Here is a 26,539-nt window from a genome sequence, read left to right as displayed (position 1 = left end):
GGCTAGGCTTGTCTTTTTTTGATTGTACGTGCCTGGAGCAGCGGGGTTCTCAGCCCCGCCCAGCCCGCTCGCAGCCTGCTGTCTGAGCTGTGCAGCTGCCTGAAGGAGGCCACAAAAGCTAGTTAATTGTTGGAGAGGCCTCCATTCCAACAGTAAAAGGAGGGGTGGTTCATCCAGCCTGCCTGTTAACAACAGCTATATTTGTCTCCAGTCCATTAGAGAGGTCCTTAGAAAAAGTTGTCAAGTCATGAACATTACTGTCCATTTTTCTTGATGAAAGTACCCATATTTGGGGTCTTATAATATAGACTCCTAATGTCACTTGTGGAAGTAGAGAAAAGTATCAGTAATAACTGAGTAAGCATGTGTCTGGGTATACTAGTTAAAATTGAAGCTTTTCATAGATTCTAAAGTTTTCCTGCACATTATATAGCCATTTGAATTGGTTGTGTGAAAAAAGTAGTCAGTTTTGTGTAGCTATTTTTAATTGTATAGCAATTAAACATTTCTTCATAACTGAAGGATTATACCTTTTATACATTCTCTTTCTTTTCTTTAAATATGGTGGAGGATAATTAAACTTTATCTAATTTTTTAATTCTGTCACCTTGAGAAACCTATGAGATGGCATTAAATTTGATATCTCACCCTATACTGTGTTCGCTTCTGTAAACAGAGGGGCACCTTGTGGGGGAAGCAGTGAATTTAGAGTCTTAAAATAATGTGTATGGGTGTTGATGGTTTTTTAATGTTTATTTTAAAGTCTCTTCAAAACAATCAGATTCCCCCTACCCTAGCCTAAATTTCTCTCTATGGCCTGGCTTATGCAGGAGCCCTGCTGCCACTTTTGTCTCCCTCAGATGTGCCTGCCAGAATCATGATCTTAAAGAGAAAATTCAGTCCATAACTTCCCAGAATCCTTATTCTACCGTCAAAGCCCTGCACAGTCTGGCCCAGCTCTCTGTCTCTCAGGTCTCCATGGCTCCACTTCACATAACCCCCTGGGATTCAGCATTTCCCTTCTAGACTATGTTAAACCCCTTCCCACCTGCAAAACTGTGCTCAGGTTCTCCCCTCTGCTTGGAATATGTCTGCTCTCTCTCATCCGTGTCCTTCATCGCCACTCCCAAACCTAGCTGAGACCTACTCACACCTAGGACTTCCAGTTGCAATTTCACTGCCCAGGTGAGCTTTCCTTGACACTCGTCTCTATGCATGATTAGATTAGGTCTCCCCAAGGTATGCTCTCCTACAAAGCACCCTGAACTTTTCATCATAGAGCTTTTTATACCTGAAGTTGTAATTACCTTGCCTCCCTTGCTGTCAACTACCTGCAAATAAGGATCATTTCTTTCTTTCTTTTTTAAAAAATATTTTTTTATTGGTTTCAGAGAGGAAGGGAGAGGGAGAGATAGACACGTCAGTGATGAGAGAGAATCATTGATTGACCGCACACACACACACACACACACGGGATTGAGCCCGCAACCTGGGCATAGGGGGAATCAAACCATGACCTCCTGGTTCATAAGTCGAGGCTCAACCACTGAGCCACGCCAGCTGGTCAGGATCATTTCTTTATTGTATCTCTAGGACCAAGCACAGTCCCTGACTCAAAATAGACGCTCACTATATATTTGTCTGCTCCCTGAGTCTTAATATAGATTCTTGGTTGTTTTATTAGAATACAGTCCTAAGAATGGCATTACTGGGTTAATACGTATGAAGACTCAGATGTTTAATACATATGACCAGTTGATTTTGAAACCTTATGTCTTTTTATATTCTCACCATTACCACCCCACCACCATCACTCAGTATTAGCTTGTTTTCATCTTTGCCAACACGGTCATTCAGAAAGGGGAGGCAGGGGAAGGTCTGTCACGTGTTTGAGTGATAGACACAAACAGCTGGGCTACTCGATCTAGTTGTTCCAAGCAGGCCCCCATGAAGGCCTGTCCTTGAAGATTTTTCTAAGACTCTTCAGCTTTCCTGATGGCACTCGAGCAGCGTGGAGGAGGCAGCGGGCAGGGTAGCTGATCTTAACCTGTAGGCAGTTGCTTTCCGGCAGTGGAGCAGCATTGCCAGAGTGGTTACCTACAGCAGGTGACTGTCCACGGTGACCGTAATGACCATTTGTCACTTAAATTTGACAGCTGCATCACAGGGGGCAATGTGTAACCTGTCAGGAGATAGCAAGTAAAGTGTGATTAAACAACTATGATTCGCTCTTTATTGAACACCAGTTAAAATAAAAACAGGACGATGACTTGGCTTACCGTGCCTGCTTACATACTCTGAGTTGCTCTACCTTTAGGTTCTTGCTCTATTCCTGCACTGTTTGAAGTGGCCCTTTTTCTAGTTCCTCCAGACATGAATTGAATTTTCTGCATCGACCATGAAGCTAATTTGGAAATGTAGCTGTGCCTTCCATACCCAGCACATCACAGCAGCTCCCCTTCTCCCGCTTATTGTGTACTTTTATTGTTGTTCGTGTACGTGGTTCCCTTAGCTTATAAACACTTCTGAGGGTAGAAACTGTGTCTTTCGTCCTTTTTTAAAATTTCCATTGAAACTGTCTTTCTTTTTTAATTCCCATGGCAGCTTTCTAGCACAATGCTTTCAGTATAGTAAACACTTAAACATTAACTCAAGTGCAATTCAAAGAGGTAGTTCCTGTAAATCACTGTGACAATCTAGTAATGACAGACTATAGATCCTAGATTTTCATACCTTTATCCCCTTTCTCAATTCCCCATAACTAGCTCAATAATAAACCGAATTATTTGGCTGCTTAAGCATGTGGACCTTGTAAAGCAAGGCTCTTTTTTTTAGTTCTTCATCCACGTAGTTGGTAGAATTTGGGTACTTCCTTCAGTGCTTTTGCCCTGTGACAAATGTCACTTTACATAAGAACTATCTCCTTAATGAATTCCAAAAGATAGAACTGATTTGAGGGTAATTTCAGTCAGGGTCCCGTAGGAAACCCAGGACACACTTAAATTGGCTAATTTGAGGAGACTTGAATAACGAGATTGTTTACAAGGTGTGGGCAGGGTTCCTCTGGAAACCACCAGGGATGATGCAGTGCCCAGAATTAGTAACCAGGTTACCGTCTTAAGGCCTGAAGAACACAGTGGGCCAGAAGGGAGGTGCCAGAATGTGGAGGAGGAAAGGCCTGGGTCAGTAGGGCTACGACCTTCAGTTGAGGGTCCAAGACTGTCCACTGACACCTCCGCAGAGGGAGCTTCTGCAGGCCTTTCCATTGGTGGTACCCCTGGGAGCCAGAGAGCAAGAGAGCCTGTCTTTGTGGTCCATACAGATCCAGGGCACACAGAGAGAAGGGTAGGATGTGGGGAGGCAGGTGGAAAATACCAGCACAGGAGTTCCATCTACCTTTTAAAAGTATGCTTTCTGCTCTGGCCAGTGTGGTTCAGTTGGTTGAGCATCATCCCATTCATCGTAAGCCGCGATTTTGATTCCTGGTCAGGGCACATACCCAGATTGTGGTACATACAAGAGGCAACTGATCAATATTTCTCTCTCAAATCTATGTTTCTCCCCACCTCCTGCTCTCCTCCTCTCCCTTCTTCTCTCTCTAAAATCAATAAAACATTTTAAAATTGAAATAAATAAAAATAAAATGATGTGTCTTATTCCTGGTGGCTTTAAAAGAGAGAAAATTACCCAGGAGCTCTATAAAAATGTTTTTCTAAAGCTTTTCAGAAAAAAAATGGTGGTCAAGAAGGAAGACTACTGAGCCACATGTAATCATCAATCCCTTTTGATTCCACCTCCCAAAAATATATTGACTCTGTCCCCTTACCTCAACCGCACTGCCCCACCCAGTCCAAGCACAGTCATCTTTCACCTGGGCAGCTAGAGCAGCCCCCACCTGGTCTCCCTGCACTTCATTCCCACAGCCCAGTGCGGGGGGGAAGGGGGGGTTGCAATATGCATGGTAAAAACAACTATTCCGTGCAAAACAGTTCAGTTGTGATACAGCACGGCTGTGAGGCAGCCCGGTGGGCAGGCCCCTCTGCGGCTAGAAGCTCTGCTCCTCCATGCTGTGCTCCGGCCTGCTTTGTGCTGTCTGGCCTGCTCTTCTCTGCTCCAGGGGGCCGGTCTCACCAGTCTTCAGTGGAAAGGGAAAGGGTGCTCCGACAGTGGAGTGTTTGAAAAATGCACAGCTGAATGTCACTGTTCAGTGACTTCTGATTATCACCCTAGCATACCAGCTTGAACTCACTCATTTGCATACTGCAGCCTTTCACCTAGACACCACAGGAGATCCCGTGGGTCTCTCCTCAAATTCACTCTCTGACCGCGCCCCCCTCCCTCCAAGCTGGGTTTCAGTTCCCTAATCCTGTACTTAAACGAACACTAATCCGCATTTTCACTCTAGTATTGTAATGATCTGTTTAATTGCCTGCATTCACCTCCATCCTGGGAATAGGATGAGGACTCACCACTTCATCCCCAGTCCCCCTTTGCCACCAGACTCCTGATTTGAAGCTAGATTAACTGCCTCCGAAATGGAAAATGCAGTGGGAGGTAGCTTTCTTAAGTCAGAAGGGTAGCGTTTTAGGTGTAAGACCCCTGGCCTTGAGTTTTTCCGTCATAGCTCCTTATGCAGCTGTCGGCGATTAACTCGGTGACTGACGTTGCTTTGTTTTTTCTTTCAGTTACGTTCTTGGAGATGGCTCTTGGGTCACAGAATGACTGTAAATTGACAGACCCTTTAGTTCACATCTTGAATCAATAAGGCCTCAAGTGAAATTTAATAAACTCTGTTGTCATCAATTGAGGGGGGTGTTGGAGCTCCTGTTTCGTTTTATTATGCCGAAGCAACGGGCCTGAGCAGATAGATCCTGGAGGGCGGACCTGGTGAATGTGAGCAGGTTTGCGCATCATCAGGAAATGGGTGACTGCTGCTCCCTTGGCCTAAGAGGATTTGATTTTTATTTTATTGTGGGGTTTTTTTGTTTGTTTTTGAGGAAAGGGTTGTAGAATTTGACCTAAGATTGAAAGCCTTCTGTTAGTAAAGAAGGTAATGACAGTAGCTAAATATACATTATTAAAGTAAAGAATTAGCCAAATTTGAGATTATTTTGGTTATTTCCAGTTAGGAAGTTTTGATACCATTAATAACGGTTTTGCTTTTCAACTTCAGGAAGCTCAACCAGTCTATTAGTGAATGGCCACCACCAGTGTGGCCAAGAGAACAATTAATCTCTCCATTTGCTTGATAGCAAGTTGGTAAGTCCACCACATTCATTCCACTCAACTGTCCTACACAGGCTGAGCAGAACTAAAGATGCAAACAAAGAATATAAGCTAGTTCACACGTCATCCAGGAAGTTTTCTTGTATCCCTGAATGGAAGTTAGGTCTTTCTCCTCGGTGTTTGGAACTCAGATATTATCTGTTGAATTGATACTTACCATTGTACCCATAATTCCCTCTCTCCTGGCACTCATTACATGGTGTTGCAACTAGCACTTTACTGGGTTCTAAGCTCCTTGGGAGGCAGATCCATGTTCACCTGGCTCGGGGCTTGTTGGATGGTACTTGCCCAGTACAGGCCATCAAATGATTGCGGAATTTTTCAAATGCACAGAATTTTCTTGAAACTCCCTGATGTCTCTCTCTATGTCTCTTGTCTCTCTACCCTCCTATACCCCCTCTGCAGCTGAAATTCTGGTATTCTGGAGCATTTCACTCTTCTGTTAAGCAATCAACTACACCAAAATAATATGTCTTCCTTGAGTCAACAAAACACAAAAGACAGTTATTTTGAATGGAAACTCTTGGTACCCCTTTGGTAGAAAGAGTTTGTTTTGGGGTATTGCCTGTGCATTTAAGTTTCACTGCCTCTAGATCTATCTGGGTGGAATAATAACACATAAGTGTGAACTACCTTCCTGTTTTCTTTCTTTTTTTTTTTACTTTTATTGATTTTAGCGAGGAAGGGAGAGGGAGAGATAGAAACATCAATGATGAGAGAGAATCATTGATCGGCTGCCTCCTGCACACTCCCCACTGGGGATCGAGCCCACAACCCAGGCATATGCCCTTGATCAGAATCGAACCCAGGACCTTTCAGTTTGCAGGCCAACGCTCTATCCACTGAACCAAACCGGCCAGGGCAAACCTTCCTGTTTTCTTAAAATATCATGAACAGCTTTCTTATTGACAACTGAATCTGGAGAAATTGATAAGAATATCCAATTTGGTTTATTTATCAGAAAAGAAATATCCTGAATTTGGTTAGTACAAAATAGTGGTAGTAAAGATGTCACAAGGAATTATATGTTATTAATGACCATGGTCCTCCATTAAATACTATAAAGGTGAAACTGAGACAAGTGACCAGACATGTTGTAAGTTCTGAACTGAATCTTGAAAGATCCAAATATCTAAGGAAGAGGACAGTCCAACCAGAAGGAAAACATGAGGGAAGTACACTGTGCTTAGAGGCTGGGGAGTTGACTGGTTTAACTGAACTGAAGAGTCCACTTTAGTGAAGTGGTGGGGGAGAAGGACAGATAAATAGGTCATGGCCAAATTACATAAACTGGAAAGCCAAGCTAAGGATAATTTGGGTTAAGGCTTTTTAATGGAAAAACAATGGTATTTGAAACTGATTTAGGGCACTAAATAGATTGAGGTAAAACCAATTCAGCCTTAAACTATGATGCCTGGACATTTGGTGGGCCTTGGTCTCTTGATCCAGTGTTCCCTCTTCAGACTCCTCCCCATTGAAAGTGGCTACTCAGAGAGGGTAGAAAAATCTAGCTTGGGCAACAGGAAAGGAGGTACTATTCAAATGGCAGCCGTATAAAAGTGATGAATGATTTTACCAGTGGAAAGTTTGGGAATTTGGGGATTTTTTTTCCCCTTCCTCTCTCTCCTTCCCTCCCTCCCCTCTTTTCGTTCTTTTCCTTTTAAAATTGTTTCAAGGGCAAAACTTAGCACCTCTCACCATCGTGTCTGTCACTAGTAATCAGAAGGTAGACTTGACCAACAAATGCACTTGGACTTCTTTAGTTTGGTAAATAGAATTGTTTCCTAAAAGAAAATAGCATTAAAAAATCAAGGATTTAGGACTCCTGGATCCCAAAAGAAATGAATCATGTAGAAATACCAATTTCAAACGGAACATGGCATAGATATTGTACTTTTGCTGAGAGAAGTCATTACCATAACGTAAACTACCCCCTTGATTTCGTATCATTACATAAATACTTTTTTTAATGAATAGGTTTTCCTTAAAACCATGTAATAAAACAGCATAATTTGATGTTTACACACAATTTTATAAACCTGCCAATATTAGGAGAGTTTTAAAACTTCAAAAATGCATCTTATTTCTTCTCAATTTCTGGTCTTTAAGGACCAACTACCTGTCAGGAGTTTTGACTGGGTCAAACAGTGCTTGGCGTATCTTTTCTGTGGTGGGTTTTTTTTTTGTTTTTTTTGTTTTTTTTGTTTTTTTTCAGCATGGTGACTGGCCTGGCAATGTGAACTTGAGAACTGTTGCTCTCTGTGTGCCTGGATAAACAATTTAAGGTTTCTGGTAGGACCAGGAACTTTAATTATTAAACTACCTTTAAGTTGGTCATCTCATCATTAAAATTCAGAATAACTTATCTGCAGTGTGGGTGTTTTTCATGATTTGGCACACAGTCGACAGGCAGCGTAGCCAAGATGTTTTTCATGTTGAGCAAAAACTGTAACAGATGGAGGTGGTGATTATAAAGCACTTATTTAAAATGTTAGTAATGAATCAATGTAGTTTGAGGCCAAGTCAGTAATCCGTACTAAGGGTGCCTAAGTAGTTAAAGAGCGTTCTAATAGTCTCTAATATAGTATACAGAGGGCAACTGAAGAGACTGATTTTAAATGGCTCTCCCAGGGCTGTTATCCTAGCCAGGGCCTAGAGAATTTTTCTTAGAGATTAAGTCTTTAAAAAGCCCTGTACATCATAGCAGTATATCAGTATTTTTTCTGTGGGGTTGATTGATCTTTGAAGAGCTGGGGAAACCTCGCCGGCTTATGTTGAATTCTGTGATGCAGAGACCAGCTATAAGTGGTATTTTGGGATTTTCTGTGTGTAAGAACTTAAATATGTAATTGTTTCCATCTTTCCTGCACAAATGCTTTTTACAAATTGCTTCACAAATTGATAAAACTTTGAATAATTTTCCCTGAAGAAATGTTGAACCCCTGCAAGCTGTTAGAATTAGAGTGTATGTTGAAAGGTTTATTGGGACTACTTACTCTTCCACAACTGTACAGCTTATGTTTTTAACAAAGAAAAAAATCATGATTCCTTTTCTTATTTGTTTGTCTACAGATTAGTCAGGCAAGAAAATGTCCTAATATTTCAAAAGACAGCAACCTACAAACAAAATACTTATTTATCTACCATTTTACTAAAAGACACCGTTTTCTATTATTTGTGTAGAATATTAAGTGCAATTCTTGTCTCCCAGTATTGTATAAAAGGGAGGGGAAGGGAATGAACTATTGTAATCCTTGAATTCTGCATTTAAAATCTTTTTGTGAGTCAGCACAGAATCATGTGTTTTCAGAATAAAACAGGGCCCTCGTCCTGTGTTACCATGTGGCTGTCAGTGCCCATGGGCACCATTACATCAACCATCCCTAACTTCATGAAGGTGAAACTCAGCCCCCAGAGCCCCCGTGTTCTGTTAGCTCTAATACTAGTGCTAATGTGTGCAACAAAGTAACTATGGGGAAGTCCGTGTCCACTAGGACAGCTTGAGTGTGGCTCTGTGCTGATTGCTAGGCTGCTTATTACATTTTCTCATGGAATCTGCTCGGTGGCCCTGGAGGCAGGTAGTGTTGCCACTTTATAGCTGGGCAAACCAAAATGTAGAGAATGGTCATTTGCACACTGTCACATGTAGTTCATTGTTGATGAAAATGGAGTTTGGACCCGTGTGTTCATCCTCTTGTGTCCTGTGCTCCTAATGGGTCAGAGACCTAAACCTTTGACCTCTAGCTCGTTCGTTCTTTCTTTTCTTTTCTTTTCTTTTCTTTTCTTTCTTTCTTTCTTTCTTTCTTTCTTTCTTTCTTTCTTTCTTTCTTTTCTCTCTCTCTCTCCCTCTCTCTCTCTCTCTCTCTCTCTCTCTCTCTCTCTCTCTCTCTCTCTTTTTTAACTATATGGAAAGTTTCTATTTGGTATTGGTGTAGATGGGAATTTGCATTGCCTTTAGAACAGTCTCAGGTTGGAGTGAAGGACAGGGGCAGGAGCGATTAATGTTACCAGAATCACATACTATAGACAAGTAGACATGTGGAATGCTCTGAGCCAGCGGTCACCAACCGGTGGTCCGTGAGGTCCGAAAGGTTGGCAGCCACTGCTCTGAGCTGTCCCTGGGAAGACAGTTTTATTTCTGAGAATGTCTTTCCCATAGAGTAACGATGGTAAGTCAGCATTGTAGGGGTTCCTGAAGTCTCACTGTGTTATTTTCTGCTTCCCTCTGTATTTTGGGGGCTGTGGGGCTGTGAAAAACTTGTTCATCGAAACTTCTCTCTTCCTCCTTTCGTAATCTCATCTCTTGATCAATCTGCTTCCGTTAAACCAAAGTGTTTTGTGTGGCTTCAAAGTCATAACTTGAAGGAAAATGCAGGTTGGAATAGAACATGCAGCTGTGGGGTAATAGCTAAAAACATTCCTTGGAATTTTCAAAAACTGAATGAAAATTGGTTGTTGAACTCAGCCATTTATTTGTTAAGAGGTACTGACCGAGTGCACAGTAAGCTGCCTGCCTTCTGTCGTGGGGAAATGGTGGCAGGGGCAGCTTCCTCATTCTCAGAACTCTAACCAGGCTTTTAAAATCACTTGTGAGGGATGTGAGCGTTCATCTAAAACCATAGCAAATTAAACAGTCTTTGTAGGTAGGTGCAGACTCGTCCACATATAGTTCTGGCCTTTTCTCTGCTCCACAGTAGATTCACTTATGTTAATTTGTGTCCTTTGCTGTTTTAAACGTGAATAAAACTTACTTTTAAAAATATCTTTTAAATTATGTCATCCTGCCCTGATTGGTTTGGCTCAGTGGATAGAGCATCAGCCTGCGGACTCAAGGGTCCCGGGTTCGATTCCGGTCAAGGGCATGTGCCTTGGTTGCGGGCACATCCCCAGTGGGGAGTGTGCGGGAGGCGGCTGATCGATGTTTCTCTCTCATCGATGTTTCTAACTCTCTATCCCTCTCCCTTCCTCTCTATAAAAAATCAATAAAATATATTTTAAAAAAATAAATTATGCCATCCTAACTGCAAGGCTTGCATGTGAAAGCTGATGTACCAGTGGAGCGGGTGGGTGGGCAGACCTGGCACCTGACTCCCAGGGTGGCCTGCAGTTAGCAGGGACATTTCTTTTTTTCTTTTTTCTTTTTTAATCTTTATTGTTGAAAGTATTACAGATGTTTCCCTTCTTCTCCCATTGACCTCCTGGTTCATAGGTTGATGCTCAACCACTGAGCCACACTGGCTGGGCTTTTTTTTTTTTTTTAAATAAACACATTAATTCCATATTTTCCTGCATTCTTGGGGGGAGAAAAGCATATTAAACACCAAGTAGTAATTTTTTTCTTTATTAAGATATTAGATATGTGTTCTTATCCCCTCCCCCCAATGTCCCTCCAATAATTTTTTTAAAGTATATTTTTTGGGGTGTGAAGAGAGCAGAGTGCCTGAAGAATGGCTCCTCTGTGTAGAACACATCCAACAGCAACTTGGGCTTATTCTTCACAGGTGGCAGGATGCTATGACTTTCCTGTGACATTACGCCCTATACATGAAAAAATATTTTTAATTGATTTCAGAGAGGAAAGAGAGAGAGATAGAAACATCAGTGATGAGAGAGAATCATTGATCTGCTGCCTCCTGCATGCCCCACACTGGGGATCAAGCCTGCAGCCTGAGAATGTGCCCTGACTGGAAATCGAACTGTGACCTTCTGGTTCGTAGGTCAACACTCAACCACTGAGCCACGCCAGCCAGGCCCAAGTAATAATTTTGTTCTGCAGAAAATCATAGTTCTGAATTCGTCCCAAGTCTGGGAATTGCCCTAGAGTGTGTGTGTGTATGTGTGTGTGTGTGTGTGTGTGTGTGTGTGAATGGGGGGGCACTTTTTAGGGACAGGTTTGCCTCTTGGTAAAGATGATAAGAAGAATGTGTTGCTGTATGATCTTCTTCCATAAAACAGTTGTCCTTAAATTAAAAGTAACCTTTTTCATGTGATTACCTTATTCTGTTTTGATGACCAAATGGGTCTTAATCACCTCCTGACTCTCCTCTGTTCTTTCAAGAAATCTTTAGAGTAAGTATACAACTCACCGTTTCAGGACTTTTAAAGACATTTTGAAAAATGTGTTCATAAGCCTGAAGTTTATTATTATTATTATTATTATTATTATTAAATAATGCTTTATAATATAATTGCTAGGCCACATTTTTTCTCAACCCCTTTTTGGTAGATAAAATCTTGGTTTTAAGCAGCTTTTAAAATAGCGCCTTTGCTCTCAGGCTGTTGAGTCTGCTGTGACGTATGTGGGATGTCAGCTGCCTCCCGAGGTCACAGCATCTTATGTGATGCTGGTGGATCAGCCTTACTGCTCAGACATGCCAGTGTCATCGTAGCAGGGAGCGCCTTAAAGACACTCCCAAACCATCATCTTCCGTGTGCACTTTGTAATTGTCTAGAACAGAACAACTTTGCTGGCTACAGCACAGGTTACTGTTTTTGAAATGCAGACTTTAAAATTAGGAATGTATTTGATATATATTAGTTTGTATCATCATAGTATTCAATAAAATAAAATAAAATTTTTTTGAGGGAAAAGCAATGTTAAAAAGAAACAAGTTTTCACCACGGAAGCTGATGGGGCTTACCAGTAGCTGATTTTTTTCTGAGCTCTCAAATTCACACTGGCAGAATTTACCACTTTATCTTGCACACTTAAACTCAGTCGCCTACAGGCAGGGCCAAAGGTTGACCAGCCTCAGGGCATAACTTCTGGTTCTGAGAGAATTATCTGTGAGGCTCATTTAATGCTGGGCTATTTGCTGGTTAGCTCTCAGTCTTATCTAAGGTCCTGTCTCACTCTGAAATGCCTATACATACACATCATACACTCTGAAGCAATCTAGGTTCTAATTTGGCAGTGAGTACAGCGTTGTTCACACTTGGAGTGCGGGTGAATTTCCCGCCAAAATATAAGATGGCTCTGTCTTTTGGTTTTGTTCCATCCACCAAAAGGGTGGATTACAAACAAATATTTGGTAATACGCAGTTACAATCGGCCCGAGTTTACACGTTTCCCGCACTCCACCGCAAATCTATATGAACCGAGTTAAAGACGGCTCCCGCGGAGTACGCGCAATTCACGCGAGCCGACTTAACTCGTTTCCCGCACTCCAAGTGTTCAGTACCTTGAATAAACCATTTGTAAAGAATTTTACCAACTTCCTTTTAGAACTTTGCTGGATAGTGTACATTGACTACCACTGACTAGTCCATCAGCATTTTTCTGGGTTCACCGTTTTGGAGTTTGGCTCACATTTCTATCTTCTCCTTTAAGTTACCAACTTTTTAAAAATGCCTCCTGCCGCCCTAACTGGTTTGGCTCAGTGGATAGAGCATCGACCTGTGGACTGAAAGGTCATGTACCTTGGTTGCGGGCACCTCCCCAGTGGGAGGTTTGCAGGAGGCAGCTGATCGATGTTTCTCTCTCATCGATGTTTCTAACTCTCTATCCCTCTCCCTTCCTCTCTGTAAAAAAAAATTCAATAAAACATATTTTTAAAAAATGCCTCCTGTCCTTTGCTGTTTGTTAGAAATCTAGAATTCAAAGGACGGCCTTTGTTCTGTTTGTTAGAAATCTAGAATTCAAAGGACGGCCTTTGTTCTATACCTAGATCTGTCCTGCAACATACAGTACTCTACAGATTACAGAGTCATGGTCTAGCCCAGTGGTTGACAAACTGCGGCTCGTGAGCCACATGCGGCTCTTTGGCCCCTTGAGTGTGGCCACAAAGTTTCAATCGCACTGTACGTGCGCGCCCGCATGCGGTATTTTGTGGAAGAGCCACACTCAAGGGGCTGCAGTTTGCCGACCACTGGTCTAGCCTATCCGTGTAACTCACAGGGAGCAGGATTGGAGAGAACACTCGTTTGGGATCTGAAAACATACCTGAGTCACTAGCTGGAAACCTGGAGTAGTCAGGTCCCATTTCCGAGTCTGTGTTCACTCAGTGTTTGCTGTTTTCCAGAATCTTCACTCCCAAACTAATCTGTTACTTTCCCCATCATCCTCCCTTCTGCTGTTCTGCTGAAGGTTTAATGCTAGATGCTTGGGAGTCTGAACTCTCATTTCCAGGGACAGTTCCTTTTTCTTTTTAACTCTCAGGGTTGACATAATGCTTGAAATTTCAAAGAAGATTTTCTTGCATCCATGTACCTGATAATACTTCAAATAGCACCTTTTACAAACAAACCTAACGGCAACATAATTGCCTTAGTGGCTACCCTTTTAAGAGTGAAAAGGACATAATTGTGTGGGTTTTTTTTCTTATTTCTTTTTAGGTTTTGAATGAAGAATGTGATCAGAACTGGTACAAGGCAGAACTCAATGGGAAAGATGGCTTCATTCCCAAGAATTACATAGAAATGAAACCACATCCGTAAGTTGGCCCCTACTGTCTCCCAAGGGTCAGACCTACTTGCTTGTTTCCGGTAATGTTTTTAAACTGAAATTCATGTTATACTTTTATTCAGTCTTCCCAGGGAGTTAACAAAGCATGTTGATTTTGCGTATTCATGTTAATAATAGTATATAATGATAATATAACAGTCAATAATAAATAGTGTATGTTTCAGATTAATAGTATTTGCTGGTGATCTTTCAATAATGAAACAATTGTTTCATTTAAAACAATAGTTTATATACTATTACATAATAATAGTATATATGTTTTTGATTATTAATAACTATCAGTGATCTTCAAGTAATAAAACAGTTATGCAGGTCCATAATTCTTTTTCTAAGAAACCCTTAGGGCCAGATGTTTCATAGTTCTGTATTTTTGTTTTTTAGTTTTAGAAAGGGTACTAATCACAGGGTTTTATATTGATACGTTTGATTTTCCTATGAGACCATATCTTAATAATCTTTGTATCCTCAGAGCACAATGCTCGGCATATAATGGGTTCTCAGTAAATGTTTATTGTACTCACTGCCTTGCTCTCCACTTAATGTTTCCATTTCAGAGAAAGCAAAATGCTCTCTTACTTTAAGCTGCTGAGAGCAGTGAACTTTTTTCTTTTCATTTATTTTTTTTCTAGAGCTCCTCCTGTTCATAATGATATGTGACACAGTGGAACCCTGGGAGCCCTAACAATCACTGTCCTCCCACCCTCACTGACCACCTCTCTCACTGGCCCCGCTCCTATCCCTAAAGCAGTCTTTTCGTGCTTAGTATGTCAGGGGAACTGAGGCTTTCAGTGCTCAGACTAGACCACCGCTGAGGCATGAAGTTCTTTCTATCTACTTGGTTTAACACAAGTGATAAGACTTTTAGATAACTTGACCCACTTTGAGTATCAGCCCATTTGTCCCTCTCCCCCATTGTTACGCTCTAATGTACCAGCATTTCTCTTCCTTCAAGTACTAGAGCAAGATATTAACCACACCTTATCTAACATCGTCTACATCATGTTACACAGAGCTTACCTCATCTTGCACAGAGCTTACAGTGTCATAGAATTAGAAGGGACCTTTAAGATTGTCTAGTTTATTCCTCTTTATCCTACAAATCAGGAACACTTCTAGTATTTTTATTTCAATGCTAGTAATTTATGAATATAGTTCTCATTATAAAAGACTCATAATGTAGAAAACTCTAGAGCAATGTATGAGTTTCTGCCCATACATATACCCTTTTCAGAGGTAACCACCACTTAATAATTAAATGTGGGCCAAATGCTACCTTAGGAACTGAATCTGTTCTAAAAGATTATTCACTTTCTATAAAATGAAACAAATGACGCAGGAGCTTCACCATAAAGCTATCTCTTGGTCAGTAACTCTTACAGTTCTTACTATGTGGCAGAGACTGCTAGGTGCTGGGAAGTTAGGTGCAGTAGTTACATTATGGACGAATGTAATTTCCATGTCATTAATATGAAGCTCTTTGAGAGGTCACACCCAGAAAGCCTGAGCCTGGACAGAAGGCGGGGTTCCCTGCAGTTGGGAATGGGAAGACACCTTTATCTACAGACATTTCTGTAATGAAATTGTGAGGCACTCAAATATACCTCTTTTACCTCAGAAGACAGGCACCTTATAATGGCTCAATAGGAGTTTCATTGAATGATTTACAAGGTGAAAACCAGTCTAATTTATAAACTTTTTATTCTAGTTTTTGTTTGGAATTTGTACTGTCTTATATCTTATAACTTATATGAGTTGGGTCTCTCACCACGCCACCACCACCACCACCACTACCAGTTTTTTGTTTTAGATTTCTTGGAGAATTTGTCTTCATTTATACTCCTGGAAAGTATACTCAGCACTGCTTTGCATTCTTAGAGCCACTTAACATCAGTGTTTGCTTTGGGGGCTGTGTAGGCTTTTCATGGACAGATGATGGAATGCACTGGGGAGAAGGGAGAAGCTGTTGGGTAGTGGTTACTGGGAGTGGGAGGGGCTCCTTGGATTGCAGTGCACCCTTCCTCCCTCCATCCATGGAAGCCAAATAGCATGTGCAACCTGTTCATTCAGTCCTTCCTCAGAATGGAGCAGGGCTGGCTAACCTGTAAAAGGCAGATAATAAATAGATAATAAATATTGTGGGCTCTGTGGGCCACATGCAATCTCTGTCATGACACATACTCCTCTTATTTTGAATTTTTTAAAATAGCCTTTAAAAATTTTTTAAAAACAGTCTTAGATTATGGGCCATACAAAAACTGAGCAGATTTAGGCCAAGGGCCATGGTTTGCTGACACCAGCGCTAAATCCAATGATAACAAAATCAACTTAAGTTCCTTTTCATTTTCATATTTCCAGACTGAAAGGGAATTCAGCAGAACACCACACTGTAATTTTTGTGTTAATCTGTTAAGAAAATATAAGAATCCTGGCCGGTGTGGCTCGGGTGGGTGTTGTCTCCTGCACCGCAGGTTGCCATTTGGATTCTCAGTTAGGGCACATGCCCGGGTTTCGGGCTCAATCCTGGTAGGGGGCATATGGGAAGCAGTTGAACAATGTTCCACTGTCATATTGATGTTTCTCTCGCTCCCTCTCCTTTCCTCTCTAAAAATCAGTAAATATATTTTTAAAAAAGAAAAATAATAGGAAAGGCTACCTTTCTTAGAAAGTAATGGTTACTGACCTGATTGGTTGGCTAGCCTTTTAGGGAGAGTCACTCTCACGCCTGGTTTCTCACAATAAAGAACTTTGATTGAATAATTGATCAGGAAGCATCCAGCCCAGTCAGATATGGTTCAGTGGTTGAGCGTTGACCTATGAACCAGGAAGTCACAGTTCAATTCCCAATCAGGGCACATGCCCAGGTTGTGGGCTTGACCCCCAGTGGGGGGTGTGCAGGAGGCAGACAATCAATGGTTCTCTCTCATCATTGATGTTTCTCTCTCTCTCTCTCCCCCCCTCCCTTCCTCTCTGAAATTAATTTTTTAAAAAGGAAGCATCCAGTACAGGTGCTCTTCATAGACTCTGGCTGAAAATCTACTCCACGGTCTAAGTGGGTTGCTAAACAAGACCATGGCATTGTACCTATGCTGTGGTTGGTCTTACAGGCATGTTTCATGTTACAGGGCTGCTCTGCAGCTGGATACCAATAAGTACAGTTAGTGTCCAATTCATAGCTGTGGGAGAGCACAAAGTACCAGTCTCTTCTCTCCTCTTCCCTCCCTTCCTCTTCTTCACCCCACCCCAAAACCTTTGGTTTTTGTTAGGAAGAGGGAAGTTTAAAATGGAGTATGACCTAATATAGCATTTGAGTTAACAAATTAAACACAGACTATAAAGTGATTGTTGGCATTAGTGTTGCAGGATGAGTTGTAGATACTGGGGGTGGATCCAACTATGTGCTTTCACATTAAATGCATATGGGTGGGGGAGCCTATGGAGTGCAGTAAAGAATTAAATTGCAAAAGAAGCAGCCTCCTCCCATTAGCTTTCTCCTTTGCTATTTGTATAATAGCAAAGATGGTATAAACCCATCTTTCTAAAAGTTTTTAAATTTTTGAACATAGCCATGTAGTTACAAATAAATATCACCATTAAAAGAGGCTAATCAAATTTATAAACAGCATAAAATGCTATGGAAATGTAGGTTGATAGTATTTAAATGTTGTGACAGAGTAGTAACATTCTTCATATAGTCTAATAGTCCTTATATTGTGGGACATCCTTGGCGGGGGTGAGAGGGAATGTGTGTGTGTGTGTGCGTGCGCGCGCGCCCAGCACGTGCTTAGTAAAAATAGGAGCAGATACAAAATAAATATTTACTTAATAAAGTCTCCAACTAATTTTCTATTTTTCAATCTGTGTGCTTTATTGGAGGTATGTTTACTTTGTAAAAATTCCAATTAGTAGTGTACTTTACTTCACTAAAGTTTTTGTTCTTTAATTGAAAATAAAATTGAGTTAATTTTAAGCTGGGGGCAAGAAAACCCTGTAGCCATATTTGTCTGTCTATCTGTGCTCCGTAGGGAAGGTCTAAAAACATACACATGTAACTGCCAACAGTCGAGGCCTCTGGGGAGTGTGAGCGAGGAGCCTTGCTTATTATTTTTACTGAATGCACATCTAGGGTATTTTAATTTATATTTATTACTTTTAAAAAGTAGGAAAGGAAAGAAAATGCCTGCTGCTGGGAAGATCTTGGGGGTTTAGGAGGAAAGAATGTGGCTGTTGAGTAACTTCCCCCCACCCCAGGCAGATGCCTATGGTGCCGAGTACATTATAAACTTGACAGTACCAGAGATTAAAATAGAAAACATTCAGATGGTCTCAATACTGTTAGCTCTCCTTTCCTAACTGGAGCTCGTCCTATTTTATTAATACGTGATTTTTCTTGTATAGCCTGACTTCCAGGCACTGGAGGACTTACCCTTGAATTATTCATAGAAGCAGGAAGATAGATTGTACCAGCTCCTAGCAGCTTGGCATTAGAGAAGCAAAATGAGAAAGACACATGTAGGTAGATTTAGGAATGTTTAAAGGTTACTAATGGCAACTTCTGAATGTTAATTACCATGTAAGGAGTTCAATGAAGCAGACAGGTCTTTTAAAAAAATACATGTTTTTATTGATTTTTTTAATTTTTATTTTCTTTTAGAAAGAGAGGAAAAGAGAGGGATAGAGAAACAGAAACATTGATGAGAGAGAGAAACATCATCAGTAGGTTGCCTCTTGCACTCTCCTCACTAGGGATCGAGTCCGAGACCCAGGCATGTGCCCTGACCGGGAATTGAACCGGCAACCTCTTGGTTCCTGGGACAACATTCAACCACTGAGCCACACCGGCAGGGCAGACAGGTCTGCATTAGCTCTAAGAAACATGGCTGCTTTTTAAAAAATAATCATAACAATATATTAAAGACAACTTTGAAAAGAGAACATTGTTTTCGTAGCTTATCTATCTTAATTAGTTTGGTTTTTATGTGAAATACTTAGGCAGCTGTGACTTTAAGCTTTTAAAGTGTTCTCCTCCTCTTCCTCCTGGTAAGTGATAGGCCAGTTGCTCACACAGTTTTCCATGAATTCACCCTCTTTCTTGTCGCCAAGGTGAATTAGCATTGAGAGCAAAAGAATCTAACTTGCTCCAAATGAAAAATCGACTTTTGCAACTAGCTGCCTATGCACATGATAAATAAATTACAATGTTCCTGATGGCTCCTAAAAGGTAAACTTGGAGCAGGGACAGCAGAGACTGGCTTTGAGCGGAAGGCCAACCCTAGTTACTAGTGGAGGCTGCCCTCTCACAGCCTGAACCTCTTCCCTTCGGGCTGTTACAAGAAGTAACCCTGTCTCCAGCCTCTGGGCCTTCCCGCTTTCCTGCCCCATTTCCCACCCTAGCAAAGCTGCAGCCTTATCAGATGGCAGCAAGAAGGAGCCTGTCTCCCCTCTGCTTCAGTCGGTACCTGGGACGTCCACGGGGCCTTGCAATGAGTCAGTTGGGAGCCCAGGGGGCTTTGGCCCCGGAGGCCCATTTGTAAGTGTCTACCTTTACAGGAAGAGTGCCGTCTGAGTCACTTTCTGGGAGCGGGGTAGGGGAAGGCGTTTGAAGGAAGATAGTCCATCTCTCAAAGGAGGGCCTGACAAGCAGCGTGATTGGGCATGTTGAGACTGAAGGGTAAAGAGGGAGGCCCTACCCCTGTCAAGGAGTGTTGTTACATTTCGGAGGCTGCATATCCCATTTCTTTCTGGGGAAGCAGATGTTGACCGGCTTGCCTTCCTTCCTTAGGTGGTTTTTTGGCAAAATCCCCAGAGCCAAGGCAGAAGAAATGCTTAGCAAACAGCGGCATGATGGGGCCTTCCTTATCCGAGAGAGTGAAAGCGCTCCTGGGGATTTCTCCCTCTCTGTCAAGTAAGTATTTCCTGCGTTGGTTGCCGGGATCCTTGTCTCCCGATGACCTGAGTTGTGAAGCCATAGGCCAGGTGTCTGATGACACACACCAAAGGTTGCAAACTGGTAGTATCTTACAAATCAGGAGATTTCACATTAAAATACTGCTTTCTGGCCCCTCTTAAGAATGTGTTCTAGCAGCACTGGGTTTCGATTCCCCATGGAAGCAGTCTAGTAGCTGAACAGCAGCAGCACTTTGGACAGCACGTGCTTGCCAGTTTTCCCTAATCCCCACCACTCCCTAGTGTCTCCTTACACACAGCTTTCCTCACTCCTCACCCTTTCCTCTGCGATCCTGCAGCTCTAACAGCTGCCTTTTTGAGCCCTCCCCCCCCCCCCCCCCCCAGGCATCTAGCTTCAATCTGCCAGCACCAGCCTAGGCCTGTCACATTAATTTAAAAGGTCACCACAGCGTTTCCCTGTGGTAAATTTAAATGTGGGAAGGAGCTGGTGAACAGCGACTAGAGAAGGCAGGAAGTTGTATCACCCTGGAGTCACAGAGAATATAAATTGGAACTTAGAAGATTCTAAGCAAATCAGCCCCCCTTGTGACATAAGAATATTTAATCAAATTGTCATTTCCATATGCATTTGATTCAGTCCTTTTCTAAAAGTTAATAATATAGAATCATAGGAACCCTGCCCCTAACAATCTTACAAACTAGTTCATTTATATGATAAAAAAGTGATTTGTTTTACTTTTTATTTTTTGTTAATCCTCACCTGAGAATATTTTTTCCATTGATTTTTAGAGAGAGTGGAAGGGAGGGGAAGAGACACAGAGAGAGAAACATCCATGTGAGAGTGCTACATGGATTGGTTGCCTCCCACACTCGTCCCAACCAGGGGCTGGGGATCGAGCCTAAAACTGAGGTACATGCCCTTGATCAGAATCGAACCTGGGACCCTTCAGTCTTCGGGCCGATGCTCTGTCCACTGAGCCAAACTGACTAAGTTGTAAAGATTTTTTTTCTGTTTCAAAAATTAATTGAATATCTTGTTTCATTTTAAGACCAAATATATGGTTAAAGTATAGATTTTTTTAAATATAAATTTAAATTTAGAATTTTTTTTTTCTCAGTGAAGATATGGGAGGTGATTTCAGGTGGCATTTACAATACCTTACAGATATGTTTCCAGCATAGTTTTTAGTCTCAACATGAAAAAGTCAAACTGGATTTAATAATAAGTTTTTCTCTTCTAACAATGGCTTTTTTTAGTAGACTTTATTTTTTAGAGCTGTTTTAGGCTCACAGCAGAGGTGAGTGGAAGGTACAGAGATTTCCCCTACACCCCCACACTCCCCCACGCTTTGGTGCTTGACTAAACACATGCAAATGAGGGTCTGATGAAGAGCACCTCAGATGCAAGTGTCAGTGTGCTGCTTCTTCATTTGTCTTTCATCCATCTGTTTTCCTTACATTTTATCCTGACCCGATTGTAAACGAAACAGTATCGGACAAGGAGTGCCAGCAGCCAGTAAACTCACTGGGCTTCCCTGTGGCCGGTAGTGCTCAGCTGGGCCTTGTCTGGGTGCCACTGATCACGGCACACGGCAGGAGGCTCCCACAACCCTCCCTAAGATTTGAAACCAATGTCGTTAACCATCTTGATCAACACAAACACCTTTCCAAAGGAGGTGCAAGAATCCCGGTCTCCGAGACGTTCTTTAGTTTCAAGATGTTGTGAGTCTGTGGTGGGAAGCACTGCGGTCCTTTCAGAACCGAGCTCGCTGCACGTGGATGGACTCTGTGGGGCCAGAAGTGTCCTTGAACACGTCCTTCCTCATAAAGCTTTCTCCTAGTCCTTCTCTTTTCTCGCTTGAAATAGCAGAACTGCAGGCCTTTCATCATGACATCGATGAGATGTGGTTGAAACTTAACTCGTGCTCAGACGGTCCGCCCATGGTAAAATCGGGGTTTCAAGTCGTCCCCTAAAGTCACAGAACCTGTGGACGACAGTCAAGTGAGGACTTACTGTTCATAACACTTTGCATCTCCTCAGTGGCTTCCTGGGAGCTCGGTGCTGCCACCTTCTGGGTTGTTTAGTTTCTTTAGCTTTAAGACTGTCAGTCCAGAAGAAAGACTAGTTTCATTCATTTAACAAACCTTCTTAGATGCCTTTTGAGGGCTGGGCAGTGAGTGGGACAGGCAGAGCCTTTGTGGAGCGGCTGTGCTGGCCTCGTAGTGCTGTGATAGTGGGCCATCCCGCTCAGTCAGCTCTGGGTGGGCCCATGTGGAAGGGAGCACTTACCTTGACCAGGTGAAAGAAGAGCTTTTTCGGGGGCCAGGAGGGCTGCCTGGACCTCTTTATTTGTTGTCCCAGTAGATTATTTTGTTCTGAGACCTTTTCCCCATGAGTAGAACTAAAATCCCTGAATAGAACACATGACTTGCCCGGCTGGTGTGGTTCAGTGGTTGAGCATCAACCCAGGAACCAAGAGGTTGCCAGTTCGATTCCCAGTCAGGGCACATGCCCAGAATGAGGGCTCGATCCTCAGTGGGGGCCATGCAGGAGTAGCCAATGAATGACTTCCTCTCTCATTGATGTTTCTATCTCTCTATCCCTCTCCCTTTTTCTCTCTCTAGAAAAAAAAATCAATGAAAAAAATATTATTAAAAACAAACAAAACACATGACTTGACCCAGGTACAGAGAACTATTGAACGTATGTCCAGTTTCTCTGCATACCTCATTTCCCTTTCCACCTTTTATAAAAGTCTTTAAAAATCACATAAGATTTTATTTATTTTAATCACCCAAGATTTTAATTTTTCTTATTATTATTATTCTTTTTTGCACTTGAAAATGTAATTAAATCACACTCCTTGCCTTAAATAGGCTGTTTCTTTCCTTTGGTACCATGTGGGGCATGCCATCCCTTAGGACTTTTATTTATAAACGTCTTCAGAATTAGACTGGTGGACAGGGTTTCCTGCCTGGCAAGGGTGCTTCATGGTGTCACTGGGAGTCATCAGTCCTAATGGAGGGGCCTCAGGAACTCTGAGCACCCTAACCCTCCAGCCAGGAGGCGTGCTGTGTGGCAGCCCTGGGCCGTGAGGAGTGTGGCCTCCTTGATGGGCAGGTGGCCTGGGCTTAACCAAGGCTGAGCCCCCTAACCTGGTCTCCTATCTATTCCCTGCCTCCCCCAGGTTTGGAAATGACGTGCAGCACTTTAAGGTGCTCCGAGATGGAGCTGGAAAGTATTTCCTCTGGGTGGTGAAGTTCAATTCTTTGAATGAGCTGGTAGATTATCACAGATCTACATCCGTCTCCAGAAACCAGCAGATATTCCTCCGGGACATAGAACAGGTGCCACAGGTAAGCCCCAGAGAGAGAGGTGGGTCATCCTTAGCAATGAAAACAGCTCCTCAGGCAAGCAGATGCCTCTTCAAAGGATTGCTTCTGGGGCTTCCACACTCAATGATCAAAGTGTTACCCTTAATTCATGCCAAAGATTTGAATCTGAAGTAAGTAAAATAAAATAGGTTTGCCTTCTCCAGAGGCGGCTCCTCTGGGCACTGCGTTGCCCGTTGCCCACCTGCAGCCCTAGGAAGGAGGGTCTGTAACACACTCTCCAATACCCTTCCCCTGGAAGCAAATTGTTCGGAGAGTCCTACCTGGGAGGGAGGGAGGCTCACTCTCCCTTCTCTATTCCAAGTCCTGAAACCCTACCATGTGCCTGCTGAGCACACCTCGTTCAGTCAAGCTCTGGACTTTTTGACCCTATAAAACTGTCAGGATTTTACAAGTGATACAGTGGTAGGAACTGAAGCATTTTCCAATCCTGGGATGTTAAACCAAACCTGATGGCCATTTCCAAAGTTCTTTCCCCTTAAAGCAGCACTTGCCACTCTCTGCTTAATAACACGGCACAACTGGCCACCCAAGTGAGACCTGCCCTAATAATTTCTGAGCATTGGTGAGAAGTCACACTGTCCCATGTAAACTTAGAACATGTACGAATAAAGGGGGGCGGGGGGGATCTACTGCGGGAAATGTAGAAAAGTTGGCACTCCTCTGTAGGCCCCCCATAACCAGTCCCACTCGGGACTGGCCACGCTCAGGACGCAATGTGTGTGTTTCTCCCTGCCCCTCCTCTGCAGCAGCCGACGTACGTCCAAGCCCTCTTTGACTTTGATCCCCAGGAGGATGGAGAGCTGGGGTTCCGTCGGGGAGACTTTATCCACGTCATGGATAACTCAGACCCCAACTGGTGGAAAGGGGCTTGCCACGGGCAGACCGGCATGTTTCCCCGCAATTACGTCACGCCCGTGAACCGGAACGTCTAAGAATCAAGAAGAGATTATTTAAAGAAAGTGAAAAATTTAAACACATACAAATGAATTAAATCCATGAGCTGCCTCTAACAGCAGCCTGAGCAGGAGCTCCGAACACCTGGCAGGGTCACCTGGTGACCCTCTCACTTTGGTTGGAACTTTGGGGGGTGGGAGGGGGAGTTGGATATAACAATGCCAAAACTTACCTATGAATTAAGAAAAAGAGTTTTTATTACAAGTTTTCACTGCTGCTCCTAGTTCTCCTCCTTTGTCCTTTTTTCATCTTTTTTCTCTTCTGTCCATCAGTGCATGACGTTTAATGCCACATATAGTCCTAGCTGATGCCAATAATAAAAGAAAAGAAACCAAGTGGGCTGGTATTTTCTCTATGCAAAATGTCTGCTTTAGTCAGAATGACTGAAAGAACAGCCATTGCTGGGTTTCCATAGAGACACGGGGGGTGGGGAAGTGACGGCTTACTCTATGCCAGAGGGCAGGACGGGGACTCTGCCCTCCAGCCCCCTACCATGTATTTTGTCAAAGTTGGAAGTAGAGGGGGCAAAAGGAAGGAGGGTTGCCCCCATGCCTCCCTGAGAAAGTTAAACTGCAAGCCTGTCTCTTTCCGGCATTGCTTTCCCTCCCGAATGGCATCACTGAGCATGTTGTTTTCATAGTGCCTTTTTCCTTACTTCAAGGGTTGCTTCTGAGTGATGTTTTCTGTTTGTTTGGTTTACAATAAGTTAAAGACAGGCCAGAGCTTTTCAGCCCGTGTGTCGCCTAGTCTGTGTAAATGCCTTTCCCTCGGTGGGGGGAGCACAGGTGGAGAAGAGCAGGCGCAGGCAGAAGTGGAGGGTGTGGCCTGCTGCCTGTCCCGAGCCAGGAGTCGCTCAGGTTCAGCTTTAATACTTGTGAGCCCCCGGAGGTGACAGGAGCGGAAGCCGGTGTCTGGTCGCTGCCCAGGGAGCAGTGTGGCAGCTGCCGGGGCAGGAGGACAGGCTGCAGCTCTGCCCACACTGGACTGGGTCTGGCTGAAAGGGGGTCAGCGTCCTTGACTTTGCCATCTCAGGTGTTGTCTGCCCCCCTCCTTAATCCCCAGAGACCCCTGACTCAAACCCTGGAGCCAGCAAGTTTCAAACACAGGAAAGCCGGAGGAATTTAGACTCGCTCTCCCTCGGTCAGGATGCGCCATGTTCCTACATCCAGGATGCAGTGGAAAGTGAGCTTCACTTCATCTTTCTTGCTCTGCAAACCAGGGGTACCTGTTCATGCCTTTTCTCTCTCGTGTCCCCACCCAACCTGCCCAGGTGAGCCTTAGGGCAGCGTTCACGAAGCAGCTGGGTGGTTTTCCTGTCTCCATTCACAGCGGGCTGTGTGTGTAGCTGCTCCACCCCAGCCCCCCAGAACTCAGTGTCTCTGAGAAGCAGGGAGAGCAGGAAGGGAAGACTGGAAATGTAGGCAGGCCGAGTCCACGGAAGAGCTCTCTGTCCGCCTCCTGTGCCAGCTGCTTGCCCCTCGGAGCCATGTGCCTGTGAACTTTCTCCACCCAGTCCCTCCCACAGCACAGCCGGCCCGGAGTTGGTGGCTGGTGACGGCCTTGGGTCAGAAGCGGTCGTCGGAGTCTCCCTGGCCTCTGGTCATGGAGCCGGACTCAGGCCCAGGAGGTGCTGCTCCTCTGGACAGAATTCGGCCTCTCCTCGCTCCCTCCCTGATGGTAAAGGAATCTGGCATTCTGCACCTGGACCACGTGATTGTTTTATTTTGGAATTGGTGTATATCATGGAGCCTTGCTGAACTAAGTTTTGTGTGTATATATTTAAAAAAAAATCAGTGTTTAAATAAAAAGACCTATGTACTTAATCCTTTAACTCTGCGAATAAAACTTGGTAGTTAGTGATTAACTGTGAATAATAAACCTACAATGACTTCTTCACTCTGTATCTTTTTTTGCCTTCGCCTTAAGATAAAAACCTAAAAACTGTCAGGGAGTCGGGACTCATGTCCTTATTTCTGACTCACCCAGCCCCTTGGGGTGGGGGGCACCAGGGTCCCTGGGCCCCTGGAGGAGCGATGCCCACCTCGGCTCTTGGAACACTGGGGGAGCGTGTCCACAATGCAGATTTCCAGGCCCCGCCCTCACACACTCTGGATTGGGGTGGAGGGCACAACAGGTGTCCTTGGCGTTTCTGATGGAAACCGTAGACCACACTTTGGGAACTGTGGGGACGAAGAGCACAGCTGACTTGGTTCTTGTCCCCTCACCCACCTCCTCTCCTTCCTACCCCCTCCCCACTAGTGAAGGCCAGGACAGAATGGTCTGTGCAGAAAGCAGCCTTTTTTGTTGTTTGTATGTTTTCAGAGAGGGAGGGGGAGGGACAGAGAGATAGAAACATCAATGATGAGAGAATCGTTGATTGGCTGCCTCCCCCAAACCAGGCATGGGCCCTAACCGGGAATCAAACCATGACCTCCTGGCTCAATCATTGAGCCACACCAGCCAGGCTGTGCCAAAGCACTCTTGGTGTGCCAAGTAGCTAAATCATACTTGTCTGTTTTTAGGGCGAGCCTCGGC

At 43.5% G+C, this 26,539-nt stretch overlaps 1 protein-coding gene and 1 non-coding gene across 4 annotated transcripts in view; both read left to right on the top strand.

Moving 5' to 3' along the window:
* The window catches only part of GRB2 (growth factor receptor bound protein 2), a 59,247-nt gene extending 33,347 nt beyond the window's left edge, over positions 1-25,900 (top strand). The window contains exons 3-6 of one of the 3 annotated variants that reach the window (XM_006103425.3): positions 13,621-13,718; positions 19,530-19,652; positions 22,843-23,011; positions 23,797-25,900. In XM_006103425.3, coding sequence (XP_006103487.1) covers positions 13,621-13,718; positions 19,530-19,652; positions 22,843-23,011; positions 23,797-23,982 — 576 coding nt within the window. In that variant the 3' untranslated portion in view covers positions 23,983-25,900. The remainder of the gene's footprint in view (positions 1-13,620; positions 13,719-19,529; positions 19,653-22,842; positions 23,012-23,796) is intronic. The other 2 variants (XM_014445867.2, XM_023744744.1) reach the window with 2 other exon arrangements.
* Positions 10,704-10,832, top strand: LOC111823422. The gene has a single exon (XR_002826442.1). It is a non-coding gene; the product is annotated as a small nucleolar RNA SNORA11 (small nucleolar RNA).
* Positions 25,901-26,539: the final 639 nt, after the last annotated feature.

The sequence above is a fragment of the Myotis lucifugus genome, unplaced genomic scaffold (assembly GCF_000147115.1).
Source record: "Myotis lucifugus unplaced genomic scaffold, Myoluc2.0 scaffold_485, whole genome shotgun sequence".
NCBI lineage: Eukaryota > Metazoa > Chordata > Mammalia > Chiroptera > Vespertilionidae > Myotis > Myotis lucifugus.
This window is presented reverse-complemented; position numbering and strand designations above follow the sequence as displayed.